Source organism: Maylandia zebra, linkage group LG3, assembly GCF_041146795.1.
Source record: "Maylandia zebra isolate NMK-2024a linkage group LG3, Mzebra_GT3a, whole genome shotgun sequence".
In the NCBI taxonomy this organism is placed as follows: domain Eukaryota; kingdom Metazoa; phylum Chordata; class Actinopteri; order Cichliformes; family Cichlidae; genus Maylandia; species Maylandia zebra.
Genome location: NC_135169.1, coordinates 56,687,537 through 56,704,518, shown reverse-complemented (window position 1 = coordinate 56,704,518; position 16,982 = coordinate 56,687,537). Strand labels below are relative to the sequence as shown.

The window sequence follows — 16,982 nt, the reverse complement described above, 5'->3', positions numbered from 1 at the left end:
GATAAATATGTTTTATATTTTAGGTTCCAGCCTTTGCTTTGTTGGCAGCGCTGCAAACCCTCGGCCTTCTCTCAGTGAGCTTCATGCTGTCGTCACCTGACGTGTTTCCCCTCACAGGTGAGCCTGTCAGGGCTCATTTGTGGAATTTCTTGCCTTCTTAATGAGGTTGGGACCATCAGGTGTGTTGTGCAGCAGTCAGGTTGGTGCACAGCTGACAGCCATATTTGACGACTGTTAGAATTCATATTATGGCAAGAACCAATCAGCTGAGAGAAACAACAGCCCATCATTACTTTAAGAACTGAAGGTCAGTCAGGCTGTAAAACTGCTAAAACTTTGAATGTGTCCCCAAGTGCTGTCACAAAAACCATCAAGACCACGATGAAACTGTCTGACATGAGGACGCCCCAGGAAAGGAAGAGCAGGAGTCCCCTCTGCTGCTGAGGATACATTCATCCGAGTCACCAGCCTCAGAAATCACAAGTTAACAGCAGCTCAGATCAGAGCCCAGATAGATGCACACAGAGCTCCAGTAGCAGACACATCTCTACATGTTCAGAGGAGACTGTGTGAATCAGGCCTTTATGGTCAAACAGCTGCTGAGAAACACAAGGAGTGGACATTAGACCAGAGGACATCTGTGCTTTGGTCTGATGGGTCCAAATCTGAGATCTTTGGTTCCACCTGCCGAGTCTTTGTGTGAGAGAGAAAAGGTGAACGATGGTCTCTACATGCATGGTTCCCAATGTGAAGCATGGAGGACGAGATGTGATGGTGTGTGTGTGGGGGGGGGGGGGGGGGGGGGGGTTTGCTGCTGACACAGTTGGAGATTTATTCAAAATTGAAGGCGCACTGAACCATCATGGCTTCCACAGCATCCTGCAGCCACATGCATCCCATCCAGTTTGTATTTAGTTGGACCATCATTTATTTTCCAACAGCACAATGACCCCAAACACACCTCCAGGCTGTGTCAGGGCTGTTTGACCAAAAAGGAGAGAGATGGAGTGCTGACCAGATGGCCTGGCCTCCACAGTCACCTGACCTAAACCCAGTGGAGATGGTTTGGGATGAGATGGAGCTCAGAGTGAAGGCAAAGGACCAACAAGTGCTCAGCATCTCTGGGAACTCCTTCAAGACTGTTGGAAACCGTTTCAGGAGACGACCTCATGAAGCTCATGGAGAGAACGCCAAGAGGGAGCAAAGCAGGACTCAAAGCAAAGGGTGGATATTACCAAGATATAATCTAAGATATAAAACACGAGTTATTTCACAGTTTTTTGTTTACTACATAATTCCACATGTGTTCATTCATAGTTTTGATGCCTTCAGTGAGAATTCTAAAGAAACACACACACACATACAAACACATATGTGTGTGTGCAAGGTATGCTCTTAAATATAGCAGAGGGGATTTTCTGTCTACTTCTACCTCACCAGCTTATCACCTACTTAGTGGGTTCATCAGACTTCTCTTCATTACCAGGAATTCTACTAAATATCCAGACACTTTCAAACAGCTCACTGTAAGAAAAAGCAAAAGTTTTCATGCCATCAATACACAATCATAATTAATAGTTAGTGGAAATGCTGAGGCTTTTACAAAGACTCTTTCATCTCCAAAAAAAAAAAAAAAATCTAACAGTTTCCATAACCCCATGTATGGATCCATCTTTATTGCACTGCAATTCATTTATCCTAAAAAACTGTACAGCTGCCCCCAGAAGGCTCTTAGATGCATTTTGGAATTCAGTTTTGGCCACTTTAGTATTTAAAAAGCTTTTCGATCATTTCATCTTTATTTACTTTATTAAACTTCATTTAATATAATTTGTGAAGGTGAAGTTTCAGGTCATCACTTCTCATAGTTTTACGATAGAAATCACTATTGATCTTTGAGACTGCTCAGTCACTGGCTGTGCTGTTGGAATGTTTTTCTTTATATAGTCACCCCACAACCACAAAAATGAGAGCACTAGTCATTTGTCTGTTGAGGGACAGGAACATCAGTGTCAATATAGAACTGCCTTTGTTAATAACTTTTATTAAAATACATTAATCTCTGTAATCTTTACAAATTACAACTAGACCAGATTACGAGGCTCTCCACAGTTACACAACAACATCAGCTTAGCTGTGGCTATGATAGAAATGTGCAGTTACTTTATACATTTACTTGAATTGTTATTAATCCTACACAGAACCAGCCAGCGTAGGTGACATAGTTTGAGTGCAGGACACAGTTGTCTTAATGTCATCACAACAAGCACAGAATGATTATTGACAGATTTACAAACTAATGATTTTCTGGTGCCTTTGTGTCAATGGTGTGTTTCATGTATAGGCGGGGCTGCGTGGGAGAAACGGATCCTGCTATCATGCAACAGAGTGATATGCTAATGTCTTTGCATCAACATGGAGGCTACTGGCATGAAGCACTGGAGCCACAGATGCACCCAGGAGACATGAATCATTTTGGTGTCCATGTTGTCATCACTTGACCAACCAACTGAATCCATGGTGTGTTCCTTTGAGTTTTGTACTATTTGGGGTTCTTTTCAGTGTGATGGCCCAAACAATTCTGTGTTTAACTGGTGCAAAACACAAAAAAGAAAGCTGGAAACATTCCAAATATATTTTCTTGCTTCTTAGCAGAGAAAAAAGATGGTATGTTCATTATGAATGTATGTGACATGTGACTTCACCAGAGTGTACTGACCATGTGAGCTAACGTTTTTCATAGGTTGTTAAAGAATGTCAGTGTACTTTCTCAGTTGAGTGCAATGAGGAGGCTGCATGTTTACAACATATAACAACAACAATGTGTGCTGAGCACATGGCTCGTTCTCTGCTTGTAAAGAGCTGAATATGTTCACACATAGAAAATGTATAAAAATGTGTGCTGTCAGCGTTAATCTCGTTAAAATGACTTTAACACCATAACCGCAGTTTGAAACTGTTCTTCGTTTGTGAAATGCACAACGAGCTAACCGCGCTAACGCGTTGATGCCATGGTAACTCGCTAATGGAGATTTGTGGTTATGGCGTTAACGGCATTTTAATAAGCTTAGCGCTGACAGCACTAATAAAACTGAATGATAGCTATTGCTGTCCTTGCCTTTATGGAGGGCGATGTGCTTCGGTGGCATTTCAGCTTCCAGCATTTTCCAGTTTTTGCCACCTGTGCATGTGACAGCCTATACATGCTTTAAAATCGTGTATTGAGTGAATAACACATAGAGACTCCCAACAGTGGGTAAACCTCAGTACAGCTGCAGCTGTACACACTTCACTGTTAAGCATTACTGATGCATAAAAGCAAAAAGTTTGTTCACACTGTGGTTCACACCAAAGATGACCAGTGTAAGAAATTTAATACCAGGAACAGTCTTTTCAACTTATTGTCACCTTGGTTAAAATGCTGTGTATGTTTATTATAACCACTACTACTGCTCTGTGAGTGAAAGGCACACTGCCTACATTTCCAACAGCAGCCTTTTTTTTCTGAACTGAAATTACTGAATAATGCGTGTTCTTCATGACTCACCAATAAAGTCACATCATGGTCTGGTCCTTGTTTTTGTGAATCTTTTGGTTACATTTTTTCCCGCTGTGTTTTCATGCCACCAGTTCTAAAGCTCCTTTGGGCAGCTCGGACAAAAACTAGACGTAGGTCCGCACTGATAGTTGCACGTTAGATGGTCAGTCAGTGTTGCCCAATTCCATTTTGTCTGGAGAACACTGCCAGCCATTGAGAGAGAACCATTAGGAACACGAGAGAAGTGTTTGAGAGACAGAAAGGCAAAAATAAAATAGCATTCCTCTCACTGGTAGGACCAGGATACTCAGCCAAGCATGGCACCTCATCTCACAGCTTCAAAGGCATGGTGGAAAAATACCAGCGTCCCCAATGTGTACATTTCAATCTGTTGTGACCAGACAGTGTTTTCACTGCAAATGCCCTTGCAGCTCACATGGCCGATTAATAGATTGTAGGAACAAGTTTAGCATTTCTGTGTTAGCCTGCACTTCCCCAATGAACTGTCCACACTCCAGTGCTTCAGCACATCACAAACCCAGACAAACAGACTTATAATAACCCAGCTCAGCCACAATAACGAAAACAATAAATATATCATGCTTTACTAGTCTCAGTCTCTCTAGTCTGCCTTCCATTAAAGACATAATTATTTTGCATCAACCTTAATTAAAAATATCACCAACGACATGAATGTGTTTGGATTCATGGAAGAAACCAGAGAACACAAAGTTCTGAGGGGTTCAAATCTAGAACATTAATCCACAAACAAACATCCAGTTGTTACACAGAAATACGACCTAATGACGGTGCAACGTTTTACTACAGGCACTGTTTATTGTTAGCGTACAAATTAAGCATTCCTCTACTTTCCAGGATTCTCTCAGAGTTACGTCTTTATACATTTCATCCATATATTTTACTTTTCTTTAAATTTTCATCAAAGGTTATCTGATTCTCTTGGGCCATTTTTGTACATTTTTGACATTTTATAATTACAAGTGTTCAGTGTGAGCAATTCTAGTAGTACAGAATTATGTACTGCAGGTGTGTGGAGGCTGAAGACAAATGTATTGCTTAACATAGCAGCTTTGTGTTTGACAGATGCTGAAATATGTGGACAGGTTGTTGCTTCTCCTTAGTGCCCCTATGGCATTCTTATGTATTCACATTGAACAATAAATATTTGTTTTTGTAATGGTAGATATTGAATCAAATGTCATTTCTTTTTCTTTGTGTGTGATTTTGTCACTTTGAGCTTGAGGTTAATCTTACTGTGGAAAAGTTGTAGTCTACAATGGGTTGTTATGCAAAGTTTGCAACTGTTCTTCATTTGTAAACTGTACATTTCAGAATTTGTGATACTGCAAGACAAGTACAACAGAGTTTTAGGGCCACATTAAGAAAAAACATGTTATTGATCATTTTGAGAATAAAGTCGAAATTTATTCAATTTATTCAATATTTTGAAAAAAAAGTTGAAATACAATTTTGAGAAAAAAGTTGAAACATGCAGATTACAGTTGTTGTTTCAACACAGACCATCACAGTCGTTATGCAAAATGACTTGTTTACATGAGTCAGTGAAGCAAATCAGCCACTCGACCAGGTTTGTGTGGTTTCTCTGACCACATGTAGCTTCTCCACCATCTTTATACTTTTCAGCACCCTGTGTTTATGTGCTAAAAGAGAAACGACGTCCTTCCTTGTTACTAAAACCGATTCTGAAGAACAATTTCACAAACTCAGAGGGTACAGCAGCTGTCGAAACAACTGTATAATCTCCACATTTTGACTTTATTCTCAGAATGATCAATAATATTTTTTTCTTAATGTGACCCCAATACTCTGTCATACAAAAGTCTAATGTTTAAAAATAGACATAAATTAAAACATACCAAAGTAAAGCGATCTATCTCCTTTCATCTCAGACAGCGCTGGCAGTAATATTAACCTGTCAGTTAACATTACTGCCATGTTGTGGCCACAGTTGGTTGTTGCCACTGAAAACTGTGCTTCTTTCAATCTCATAGAAAACTGCAGCTCTCTGTGTTTTGACGGTTTTGTCCATCTCCTGTTAACAATGACTGGAGCTGTGCAAGCTGAGAGGCCAGCAGCTTTTTTCCTGGTGGCTTGCACATGATGGCATGCCTGGCAAGCTGCCGCTGAATCTGCTTTCACTGCTCTGAGATCAGTTAGGATCTATGCTTCAGATGGGAACACAGAGAGCATTAGCCAGTAAATGATCTTCACTAATTTAGATTCATAACAGACGAGTTTGCTTGGCCAACATGTGTGATGCAGATAAGATGAAGCTTGAAAAGGTTGTAGTAATGTGGTCCACACAGGACAGCCACTACAGACTTATGATGTTTAGAATATGATACGACATTAAACAGTATTAAAAACGAGCCATCTTCTCTGCTTGCCCTTCTGTGATTCAGCCACAACTGTGGTTGAATTGGACTTGAGTTTTCAGAACCACAGGATTTCACCACTTCTGTGTCTGTAGTTGGGGTCATAACTCTGTGGCAACGATCTTTTCATTTTCTTCACTGTAGTTGCTCGTGGTTTGATGTGCAGTCTATGCCTCTGGCTGTACTCTGCTGCGAGTATGTTATTGTACTGTGAATCATCTTTTCCAGCTGAAAGTAAACTCTAAAACCCCGTTAACACTTCTTTCATGGCAACTGCTGGCAGATTGTTGACCAAGTTGCTCCAATCATGTTCTTTCAGAGGTTGCACAATCTGTGTCTTCTGAACATACGGCAAAATCCCTCTTTTTCCCTTTGTGGTTCAGTGTTTGAGGCCTTGTGGTTTGCTGTTGCCACAGTCTTGTATTTTCCACCCACTGCTACACAAATTGACATGCAATGGTATGTCTACCGAGGTGGTTGATGTCAGGTTGATGTAAGGTAAACGTCCCAATTCATGATCACCTCTCAAAGTGATGTGCAGCTATTGTTCTTCACATTCCTTGATGTTTCATTGGTAGTAAAAGAGAGATATTTCAGTCTTTGAAGTGGGGCTGTAATTTCAAGAGAAAGGCTTTATTGTCTTTAAGCTGAATTTTTTCTACTATGCATAGTAGGACATGTTCATCTTGGATTTTGTGCTGCAATGGCCAAAACCTTTCTTCCCCAAATCTGCACTTTTTGGGTTTCTTTATAATAATTTGATGCTATGCAGGCTCTTCCTTGAACTTTTCTTCGACTGGAGTTCTTTCTCCCGATCAACACCAAAATCTTGCTCAGCTTATTTCTGGGGTTCTCTCTCTAATATAAAGCACCTATAGTGGCTGTTTTTGTGAACTATTGCAATATAAGTAAAATTGGATTGAATTGAAAAATGTGTTACTTAACATCAGAGACGTGATCCGTAAAGCATTTGAGCACTGATTGTATTTGAATGGAACCAACGATAGACCCGGTCCAAACCAGGGGCTTTCCCACAGTGTTGTGAGAAAGAAAACATGTGCTGTTAAATAATTTGGTTAATGAACAAGGACTCTTCTGGACTCTGTCCGAGATAGAACCTCTTATTTTACATGCACGGCCTCTCCACTAATGCGAAAATCTGCAATCCAATTTGCAGAAGCAATCAGCTCCTAATTCTTCTTCTCATGTATGTTTGATTTCCTATTGGTTAGTGCCTTTGAATAATGAATGTGTGTCTCTTGGTGTGGTTAATACTAAAGTGTTTAATGTTTTGTCCCCTTTGCTAAGGATGGAATCGGTGAACTTGGTTCACCAGCCATACACCTTGAGGTCTGTTATATTCTGCTTTCAGAAAATGGTAAAATGATTTACTTATCTGTGGCTAATTATTTTTGATTACGCGAGAATGACATCCCGCTCTGAAGCACAAAATATGATTTAATATAGTCCACAATAATATCTCTTCCATTTTTATCTTATCAGTTGTTCCAAGATGAAGATTGATACCAGCCTGAATATGCCCCAGCTCCCAGAGGCCCTGTCCCAGGCAGGCCTTCAGTTTACTGTGGCAACTGAGGAGGACTTTGATGAAATCATGGCTATGAGCCAGGACATCTATGGAGGCCTTGACTATCTACCTACTAGATACACTAGCTGGCTGCAGGATACCAACCGTACAGTTATACTGGCACGCAAACATGGAAAAGTGGTAAGTTCACTCAGTAGTAAAAGTTCAGTTCACTGGATAAATGGCTGTAAAGCATCACCCTGATAAATGACCCAGCCAGCCTGAAACCTCAGCAGGTTGCATTCTACATATACATCTACTATACATATAAAACATAAAAAAAAAACATATATCTGAATGCTGTTTGTTGATTGGAGCACATAATTAAGTAAATTATCTCTCCTATTAATGGACCGCCAAACTTGCTACTATGAGCTTGAGTAAAACACCCGGCAACTAGATATGACTTCCTCACAAACTAGCAGAGTTGGCCCCTTAGATAAATAAGTAATTAAAGGTATCCATGTCAGCGTGATGGCTTGTAATTTCTTGTCTGTTATCTTCCTTTGTTTGATTGCTTGGTAGATTGCTCTGGAGTCTGTCTGTGTCATCGATGAGGGGGAGACCATGCTGGTGGAAGGTCTCCGTGTTGCCCCCCAGGAAAGGGGCAAGGGCGTGGCAGGTGTTCTGCTACGCTTTTGTGCTGAGCTGGTTAAATCTAGGTATCCAGAGGTCAAAGTATGCCGCTTGACCCGTGATGATAAGCTTGGACCAAAGGACTTTGAAAAGTACCGCATCATAACTAAGCAGGTAGAGTAAATAAATGCTTTGATCTGTCCTGATGTTAAATGGCTTCTTAGTCATCATGAGCCTTTTTGGGCTGTTTGCATGCTTTCAATGCTGCCTTTTCTCTCTCCAGGGAATCCTGCTGATGCGCTTCAGAGCTGAAGACCTCAAGCTGCATCTCTCTGAATTTGGTCTAGAAGGAGACAATGAATCCACTTTGTCCACCTTTTGCTCCAGTCCTCCTCCAGTGCATCTGGACCATACAGCAATCCAGCAGCTGTACTTAAACAGTGACCTGATGCACGGGGTCCTCCCTAACGCAACCATCATTCAAGACTGGCAGCCATTCAAGCTTTTGCCCAGTAACATGGCAATCCTACTAAAGAAGGAGATTGACTGGATGGTGGATGATGTGTCCAATCCTACTGTGGCCAGCCTCTGTACCTTCCCATTCAGGGTCCCCATTGGAGATGACTGGTAAATGTTCCTTCTTCATTTATTGATAGGACTAAATGGATGTTGCTGAAGCAAGTGTACTGACAGTAACACGAACCATTGTCTATAATAGCAACTTTTAATAGTATCACTAGGGAGCACAACAATTTCACTTTTTTCTACACGGTACAGATAGTTTCTATAGAGACCGTTCTTATTCCCAACGCGTAACATACTGACGATTTGTCACGTCCTGAGGCGTCCCATAGCACCTATGATATGCACCGTGTATTGCAGCCCTAACCTTAACCACAGTCTCAATTGTATTAGATAGTGTTTCCAAAGCGATTAATGATGAGAAAGCAAAATAAATTTACATGTTTCATTCCAAATGGTTCTCATGTGTCCGACTGCGTAACATACCGACGATTTGGCACATGGCGTCGAACGTTACGTTTTGGGATGAGAACGTGTTGTTTCTATAATGTGGTCATTGCATTTACAATCATACTGCTAAGAATGGGAAACTGTTTTCACACAGTCATGATGTTTTCTTTAACCAGGTATTACCTGAACATCGACATGTTTGGTAAAGACCTCGCCCTGGCTCGACAGCAGTTCTTGTACCACCTGCAGCGCCATACTGCCACCTTGAAGGGTCATGTGATGTGCCAGATGTTCCTAGACCCACCGCTTTGGAAGGCCATGGCTGAATTCTGCCACGACACCCTGAGTGTGGAGCTGGTGAAAGAGTATACTGAGCAATGCGTGGTGGAGTGTGATCTCATCTAGTTGCAGAAGGTGGATGCAAATAAGGAGAAGTTGTCGAGGCATGACAGGAAGGAAGACAAGGGTTTAAACAACAAGAAAGTAACACAAATACAAATAAACACAACACTCTGTACTGAGGAGCAAAATCAAGTAAACAAAATGTAGTTTTAGATACAAAACAAAACCTTGAAGAACTAACAATACACAGACACATGATGGGAACTTAAAATCATCTACATCATGTAATCAACTACAATAGGTCTATGATTAATGCCGAATTTATAAAGTTTATAGTAATTAACTGGTACACTGGACGCGTTGATTTTGCTACTGAGGTGTATTTAACATGTCGTTTCCTCAAAAAACAAGAGAAGGAACAAAATAACACAAATACCTCTTTCCATGGATCTAAAATGGACTTGTGGAAAAGCACTAAAACACCCTGTTGTTTTTTTAAATGATTTTCAAAGAATGATCAAATCTGATAGAGTCCAACAGAGTCACATAGGATGCGAATACACGTGAGGATTATTGTCCTGACGAGAGGTCGTGAATTCAATCAGAAGTTAGAAAAGTTCTTTAATTTCACTGAATAAAAAGCAAACTGTTTTTGTCATTGCTATAAGTCTTGCGCGGACCCTATTGCAGTTGAGCTACAAAGATGTAAAAAAATTAAAAAGTGATGAACGTGAGGATACTTTTCCCACACACTGTCGTAAAGTAAAATTGTGCAAACAAAGTGCAACAGCTCATTTTCAATTCTGTTCTCTGTGTAAATATGGAAATTCTAAATATGTGTAATGCTGAATTGGGTTGTCAAATCTGCACATTTCTAAAGGCACTTTACTAAAACTACCCTTGAAGGTTGTGTCTACATTATATCGAGAATCAATCGTTTGGGATCAAAAACAGCGCCCTCCAGAATGTTCGGGGCAAAGACAGCACATTTTTGCAGCTTTGCCTCTAAACAGCACCACTGTGGAAATCACAAATCAATATGTTACTGAAGTGCAAGCTTTCAGGTTTAATTTAAGGGGTTTTACAAAAATTATGCATGAGCTGTATAGTATAAAATGGCGTAGTCCCCCCACCTTTCAGATGTTCAAAAATAAATGGAACAATTGACTGACAGATGCTTTTGTGGCAGGTGAGGCCTGCTTCACTGTTATTTAGTGAAAAAGAAAGCAGACATAATATTTGAAGGTTAATCATAATTCAAAGTGTTTCACTGTAAATTTACTGTAATTTTAAAACAAAATCTTGCAGGTGAAGAACGTCGACATTACCAAAGGTTGATTCTGTTCATCTGGACGTTTTCAGTGGGAGAAAAGTTTCGTCACTCATCCAGGTGACTCCTTCAGTCTCAGCTGACTGCAGGTTTCCCCAACCTTATAAATAGCAGGAAATTGGCTGGAAAGGTCCAGCCAATCCAGGAGAGAAGGACAACGGCTGACTAAGAGAAAACCTGTAGTGATCCCGTATGTGTCAGGAGTATCGGAGCAGTTGATTTTTTCTAAACACCGGGTCTCTGTGGCTTTTAAACCCCAAAACACGCTGCGCCAAAAGCTGGTCCACCCCAAGGATCGGGTCCCCCGACACAAACAGAGTAACATAGTGTAGCTGTTAAGTGCAGGAGGATTGCCAGGATTTATACATCGGGGAAACCAAACAACCTCTGGCTACAACACAGAAGAGCCACCTCGTCAGGCCAGGACTCTGCAGTCTATTTACTCCTACAGGCCAGTGGACACTCTTTCAATGATGAGGATGTAACATCCTGGACAGGGAGGAACGCTGGTTTGAGGGCGGAGTCACGGAGGCCATTTACGTGAAAAGAGAAAGACCATCTCTGAATCGAGGAGGGGGCCTAAGGGTACATCTGTCACCATCTTACAATGCTGTGATTGCAGCCATTCCCCAACTCTCTGTGAATGGTGCTCATGGTTATTGATCAGTGGGTTTTGATCAGTGGTTGTTGATCAATGGTCATGAGAATCTGCATGATTAAGATTAAGGAACTGACCTCCCAGCCCATTGTTCCTTCAGTGGGCTGGTTTCAGTCATTATGCAAATATCCTGTTTATAAGATTGAAAGCTGCAGTCAGCTGAGACTGAAGGAGTCACCTGGTGATGACGAAATGTTTCTCCCACAAAACGCAAAAATACACAGTGCTCATCCTTTAATAAACACACTCTTCACCAACCTTACAAGGCGAGTTGTGTTCATACAACCTGTAACGTTACTTTGAGTTAGGAGATAAAGATATGAGGTCCATCTCAGTCCATACGTCCATGTGCAAGCACACTTCTCCCACACTACAGAGAGCAGTGGCGCACACTTGTGACATCATTAACATTAACTTAAGTTGTCTTAAAGAGACACCACACAATTGTGACTGTTACACACAGCATCTGCCTAACATGGTGGAGCCAGCATCGTGCCAGTGAAACTGGGTCACTGACAACGTGACTGCTGATAGAAGCAGCAGAATTCATTGTGAAGTGTGCAGCGCTTTATTCTCTGCTCAGACCTAACCAAACGATGCTCAGACAGAAAATGATCAGACAGCACTAACAGTGCAAACAGATTAGGACCCAAATCATACTGAAAAAGCAACCCAACAGTTTCTCAAGGTAAAAGAAACGGGACGTTCTTCCATGCCCAAGTCTCACATGTCTCAACCCAGCAAGCACCAAATCACAACAGCCACCTCAAGGAGCTTTAGGTGTTAAGGTAAAGACCCTGAAACATAGAGAGCAAGCCCCAACAGTCAGCCGACGAGGAGAACAGGGCTCAGGGACTGACAGCCATCTGTTGCAACCAGCAGGGGGTAGGAGAGAGAGCCAGAGCTCAGGACACACTGTAGAAGAGGGCCACAGTTTCATAATAACTGAGGATTAAATCCAAAGTGGTATGTCAGCACATAGAGGGAAATCTATTTTTGTCTTGAGTAAAGATCAAGCTGAGCAACTCAAAGGAAACAACATTTGCTGATGTCCATTGTTTCTAGACTTCAAGCAGACATTGGTTGAAAAATGCAGTCCTTCGTTTTTTAAAGTGTCTTAAAATTGATGTTAAGACATAAATTTATGTTATCCCAGAAATTTTGAACCTCTGAAAATGGGGCTTTGCAAAACAAGTCATTGAATTTTTCTGTTAAACCCTTTAAATTAGAGCTGACTGTCAGCTCATCAATCACAGTTTTTTTTAATTTACAATCCACTGTGGAGTTGTCCAAAGGCAAAACTTTGTCCCAAACATTATGAAGGGCGCTTTAGTAATTTACTAATTTTGGGTAACATCATCTTTAACCAGCATTACCTTGGGAATGTCAACAGCAGGAATGGACAGGTCAAATATGGACAGGTTTATGTTTTTTCTTTTAAACACATGTTACTGAGTTCATATGTAACTGCTGCAATACCATTATTAACTTCTTAAAAGGTAAGACAAATTTAGGCTTGAGTACTTTCTTACAACAATGCCAAACAAAAATGCTAATGTTTCAAAAATACTTCACTGATGACTGTGCAGCTTACTGGCTTTGTATAAAACAGAGACGAACGTTATGAAAGTAAAAGTTTGCGTTAACAAATGATTTAGTATATTGTTACATTTTTAATGTCAAGTAGCCTTCAAGGATCTTTTTCAAAGATAATATTAGTTTGTGTACAGCTAGACCTCGCCCAATAAAATCACAACACTTTAAACACAAACTCGACTGCTTTTTAATGCAAAATGTTTCGATCCACAATGAGAAACAGCTTTAGTGTTACTTTTATAGGCTATTTAAGTGTGCTCTGCTGGATGTGTTTGCATGATTGTCCTGAAAAGTGTTCTAAGGAAAAATCTTTGGCTTTTGAAATCAGCGCCATCATCATATAAAGTTTTTTTGGTCTATTTTGTCTAAAATGTTACTTTACCACCAAATTCCAGCACAAATGTGTTCAATTTGGTAGAGTCTCACCTGTCTGTACTGCATTAGTGCTTTATCTACAGCATATTTCATTTTTACGAGGAAGCTTTATGGCCTAACTGTTCTTTATAATTCTTCACCGAACAGAATTGAAATTACATCTGCATCTCCACGTATTATATCTCTATTTCTCTATTTAAATGACCAAATACAGAGAGAGAGTGAGACCAGGTAAATAGTGTGTATCTTTTTAGAAATACACTTTCATTTGTAAAAACTAGTTTCCTTGCCTTGGCAAGCTTTAATCTTGACTCTGACTACCTTCTTCTTCTGGTATGCAAATATACGTGAAAGGATGACTGTGTCTGTTTTATAAGAAAGATAAATCTTTAGTTTTACACAGAATTCATCCTGCTTTTTGAGTCGTCACATCCTCAGCACATTTCTAACAAGACAGGCAGTCAGCTTTTCACTCGATAGGTTGTAACCAAAGAAAGTATATCCTCAGCTAAGCCAGTGTGCCAGAAGAGAGTAACGTTGACAGTATCCCTCTGTCTCACACTGCTGTAAGCAATGCTTTCAGCCTGGCCAACCCTATAAACGTCTGCCTCTTCTGCTGCTTCTCAGTCTTACTCATAAACAAGACTCTTTGTTGTTTACTGGTGAACAAAATACTTTGTTACAATGTGACTGCTGACTGCCGGTTAATCCCGTATTCCATGTTTCCTCCACTTTTAAATCAAAATAACTGAAATTTGTTTCCCAGCTGTGACTCAACCAACCACTAGTTTTCATAATGTACCATAACTTTCTACTGCTGTTGTGTAATGAGAAGTCAGTTTGTTAGGTTGATTTTTGTAATCACAAGAAGTCATTGCAGGGAACAACTGAAAAAAACAACAATAAGTTCATTTTATAGTCTTAAATACACACTGAGACATTCAAATCTTTGAAGCATATATTAAATAAGTTGCTACGTATTTTAATCACAATCAAATAAACATTTTGATAAGCTTAAATGTATCTTTTAATAGCAACTAGGGCTAACTTAGGCAAAGAAATGGATCAAGCTTAGTTACTTTTTGTCATAAAAAAAATATATGAACAAGGTGTTTGGCTCTGAAAAAAATCGTGTATTTATTGGAAAGCGACTGCAGAGAATGTGACCACATTCATTAGCAAACTGTGCAGCTCTGCAACATGTTCCTCTCTACGTTGGTTAACAAGTTTATTAGGCCTCCTGTCAGAATAAGAACAAAACACAAATATTTTAGAAATCTGTCGAAACCTGTTTACAAATAAATTCATATTGTTATTTATAATAATAAACTAAATTAACATTTTTACACCCAAAATTAATCCAGCACATTGGACTTTCCTAAAAAGTCTAAAATGAATGAATCATAATATTCAACCAGTAAAACTTCTGTTCAGAAATGCAAGAAAAAAAATGTAATTTGGCAACTAAATAAAAAAGTGCATAACAATTATTACCATCATTATTATTATTTTGTTTTTTGTGTTAACCAGTAAATTTGAAAACCCATGGGTAACAACATTAATTATATTTTAACACTTAACATATAATTCTGATTACACAGCTTGTGCATACTGGTGGACTGACCAGCACAGAAACACAGAAAACAAATAATTACCAAGACTTTGGTATAAACGTGACATTTGGTGGTCTAACGAATTTGTTATACACTCAAACTCATAATTTGTTTAAATGCAAACGTTTGGGGTGTTAATTCACTGATACTTTTACAGATTTGGGCATAACATTAACATGTTTTCCATTTTGTGGTCCTCACACATAACTTCAAACTGCACATATAGGAAATGCAAATGAAGCAGTTTTATCAATGCAAACACAAAAAGCTGCGTAGTGTTAGGCAAAGTTTGCAGATCTCCACCTAAAACTTATTTCCTTATTAACAAACTAAATCGACATAATCACAACAATTTGGTTGCTGTTGAGAAAACAGCCATGATTCTTCGGTATGCTAGCTTCTGTAAAAGACAGTGGTTGCACAGTCAATACACACGATTTTGTATTTAGTTATTTGCAGGATCCTGTGCTTGGAGGTTAGAAAACTACAGAAACATACACACAACCTAAGGGATTTTCATTGTCCATGTTCCAGTGGTTCATTGCTACTTTTGGACAATTAGATATTTAAAAAGCCGTTTGTCAGTTTAAGAATTACGACACTTTACAGCTGACACTGGCACAAATCACCAGCAAGCACAAATCAAATGACATATTTAATTGTTCGGACAATAGGAACAAAATATTTTAATATCAATTCAGTCAGCTTAAGATTGGCTTCAGCACCTGTGCTGCTTTCAAGCCTGAGGATATGAATTGGGGACAGTATATTAAACGACTAAGTCATAGATCAGACAGGCTTCCATCGTTTTCATGCCTTTTCTTTGCTTAGACTCATTTACGCAGTAAATACCACACAAAAAGAATATGTTCAGGCGATTTCGTGCTCATGACTGAGCCGTGTGTGCAACAGGAAAGCTGGAAAAAGTGCCAAATTTCATGCTGAACTGGTTATCTGAATGAATTTATGAAAGAGCGGCAATTTTTGTTGTTGTTGTTGTTGTTGTTTTCAATGCAAGACTTGTTTGAAAATTCATTTAAACTTTGCCTGGTTTGTTAAATAACCTATAATAACCTATTTAATTTGAGGTCAGTTATATCACTTTGTCTTAAAGATGTGAGGATTGTTTACTTAGTATACAAGTAAATAAACAAAGACAAAGGCATTATAGGGCAAAGTATTATATTAATGTATGTTTTATGAATTGCTGTATATGCCATTAAGTTAGTGGGTAAGCAACATGCACTTTAATTGTCTTTGGCAATAATAGCTAAGCTCCCATCATATGTAAAGCAGTCTCAACCTCACGTTCTTGTCACACATCTCAATGTGCAAAAACAATGATGCAGCGTCATAATGTAAAACGTCAAAACTCTGTCAGTCTGTTCCTTCGAACGTGAACCACGTCACAGGAGACATGTAGAGCAGTTACACATGAAAATGAAATCATATATTTTATTCTCTAAACAGACTAACAGATTAACAGAACAAACATTGTTTAACGTGTGCTGAAACTATGATGCAGGTTTGGGTTTATTATAAAACCAGGAGATAACAAAATATACTCGTACATTTAGTGTTGTAGCTACTTTATGTGTGTGTGATTCCATTTTGTGAAACCCAATAAGTTTTCATTTCAGAGGAAAATATTATTCTTTTTACTCCCGTACATTAACAGCTGTGTTGTCATTAGAAACCTTGAAAACTAATAATGTTACATGCAAAATAGAAATAAGATACATTTTTAAGAAGTTAGATTAGCAATTGTGATGCAAAAATGTGTAGTATTCAAAAAACCTTTTCTTTTCATGTGTTCAGTGATGCAAATCTTGACTATATGTACTTTTCAGCCTTCCCTGTGCTTCATTTATATTGCTTGCTTAAACATGTCTTGAATGATAAGGCCTGGGACCTCTAGAATGACATGAACAAACCTTTCTCATTTGTTGTATTTTAAGTAAAGGCAAGTAACGAGTC

The 16,982-nt window shown here is 39.3% G+C and overlaps 1 protein-coding gene across 2 annotated transcripts; it reads left to right on the top strand.

Annotated features, from left to right (window-relative positions):
* The first annotated feature begins 837 nt into the window (after nt 1-837).
* LOC143416852 (histidine N-acetyltransferase) lies at nt 838-16,982 on the top strand. 2 transcript variants are annotated; one of them, XM_076882520.1, is made up of 5 exons: nt 838-2,520; nt 7,459-7,684; nt 8,069-8,293; nt 8,403-8,746; nt 9,268-16,982. In XM_076882520.1, the coding sequence occupies exons 2-5, from the start codon at nt 7,469-7,471 to the stop codon at nt 9,494-9,496; spliced, it is 1,014 nt and encodes a 337-aa protein (XP_076738635.1). In that variant the 5' UTR covers nt 838-2,520; nt 7,459-7,468; the 3' UTR covers nt 9,497-16,982. The 2 variants fall into 2 exon arrangements, with proteins under 2 accessions (XP_076738635.1, XP_076738636.1); XM_076882521.1 differs by lacking the exon at nt 838-2,520 and adding an exon at nt 7,316-7,333.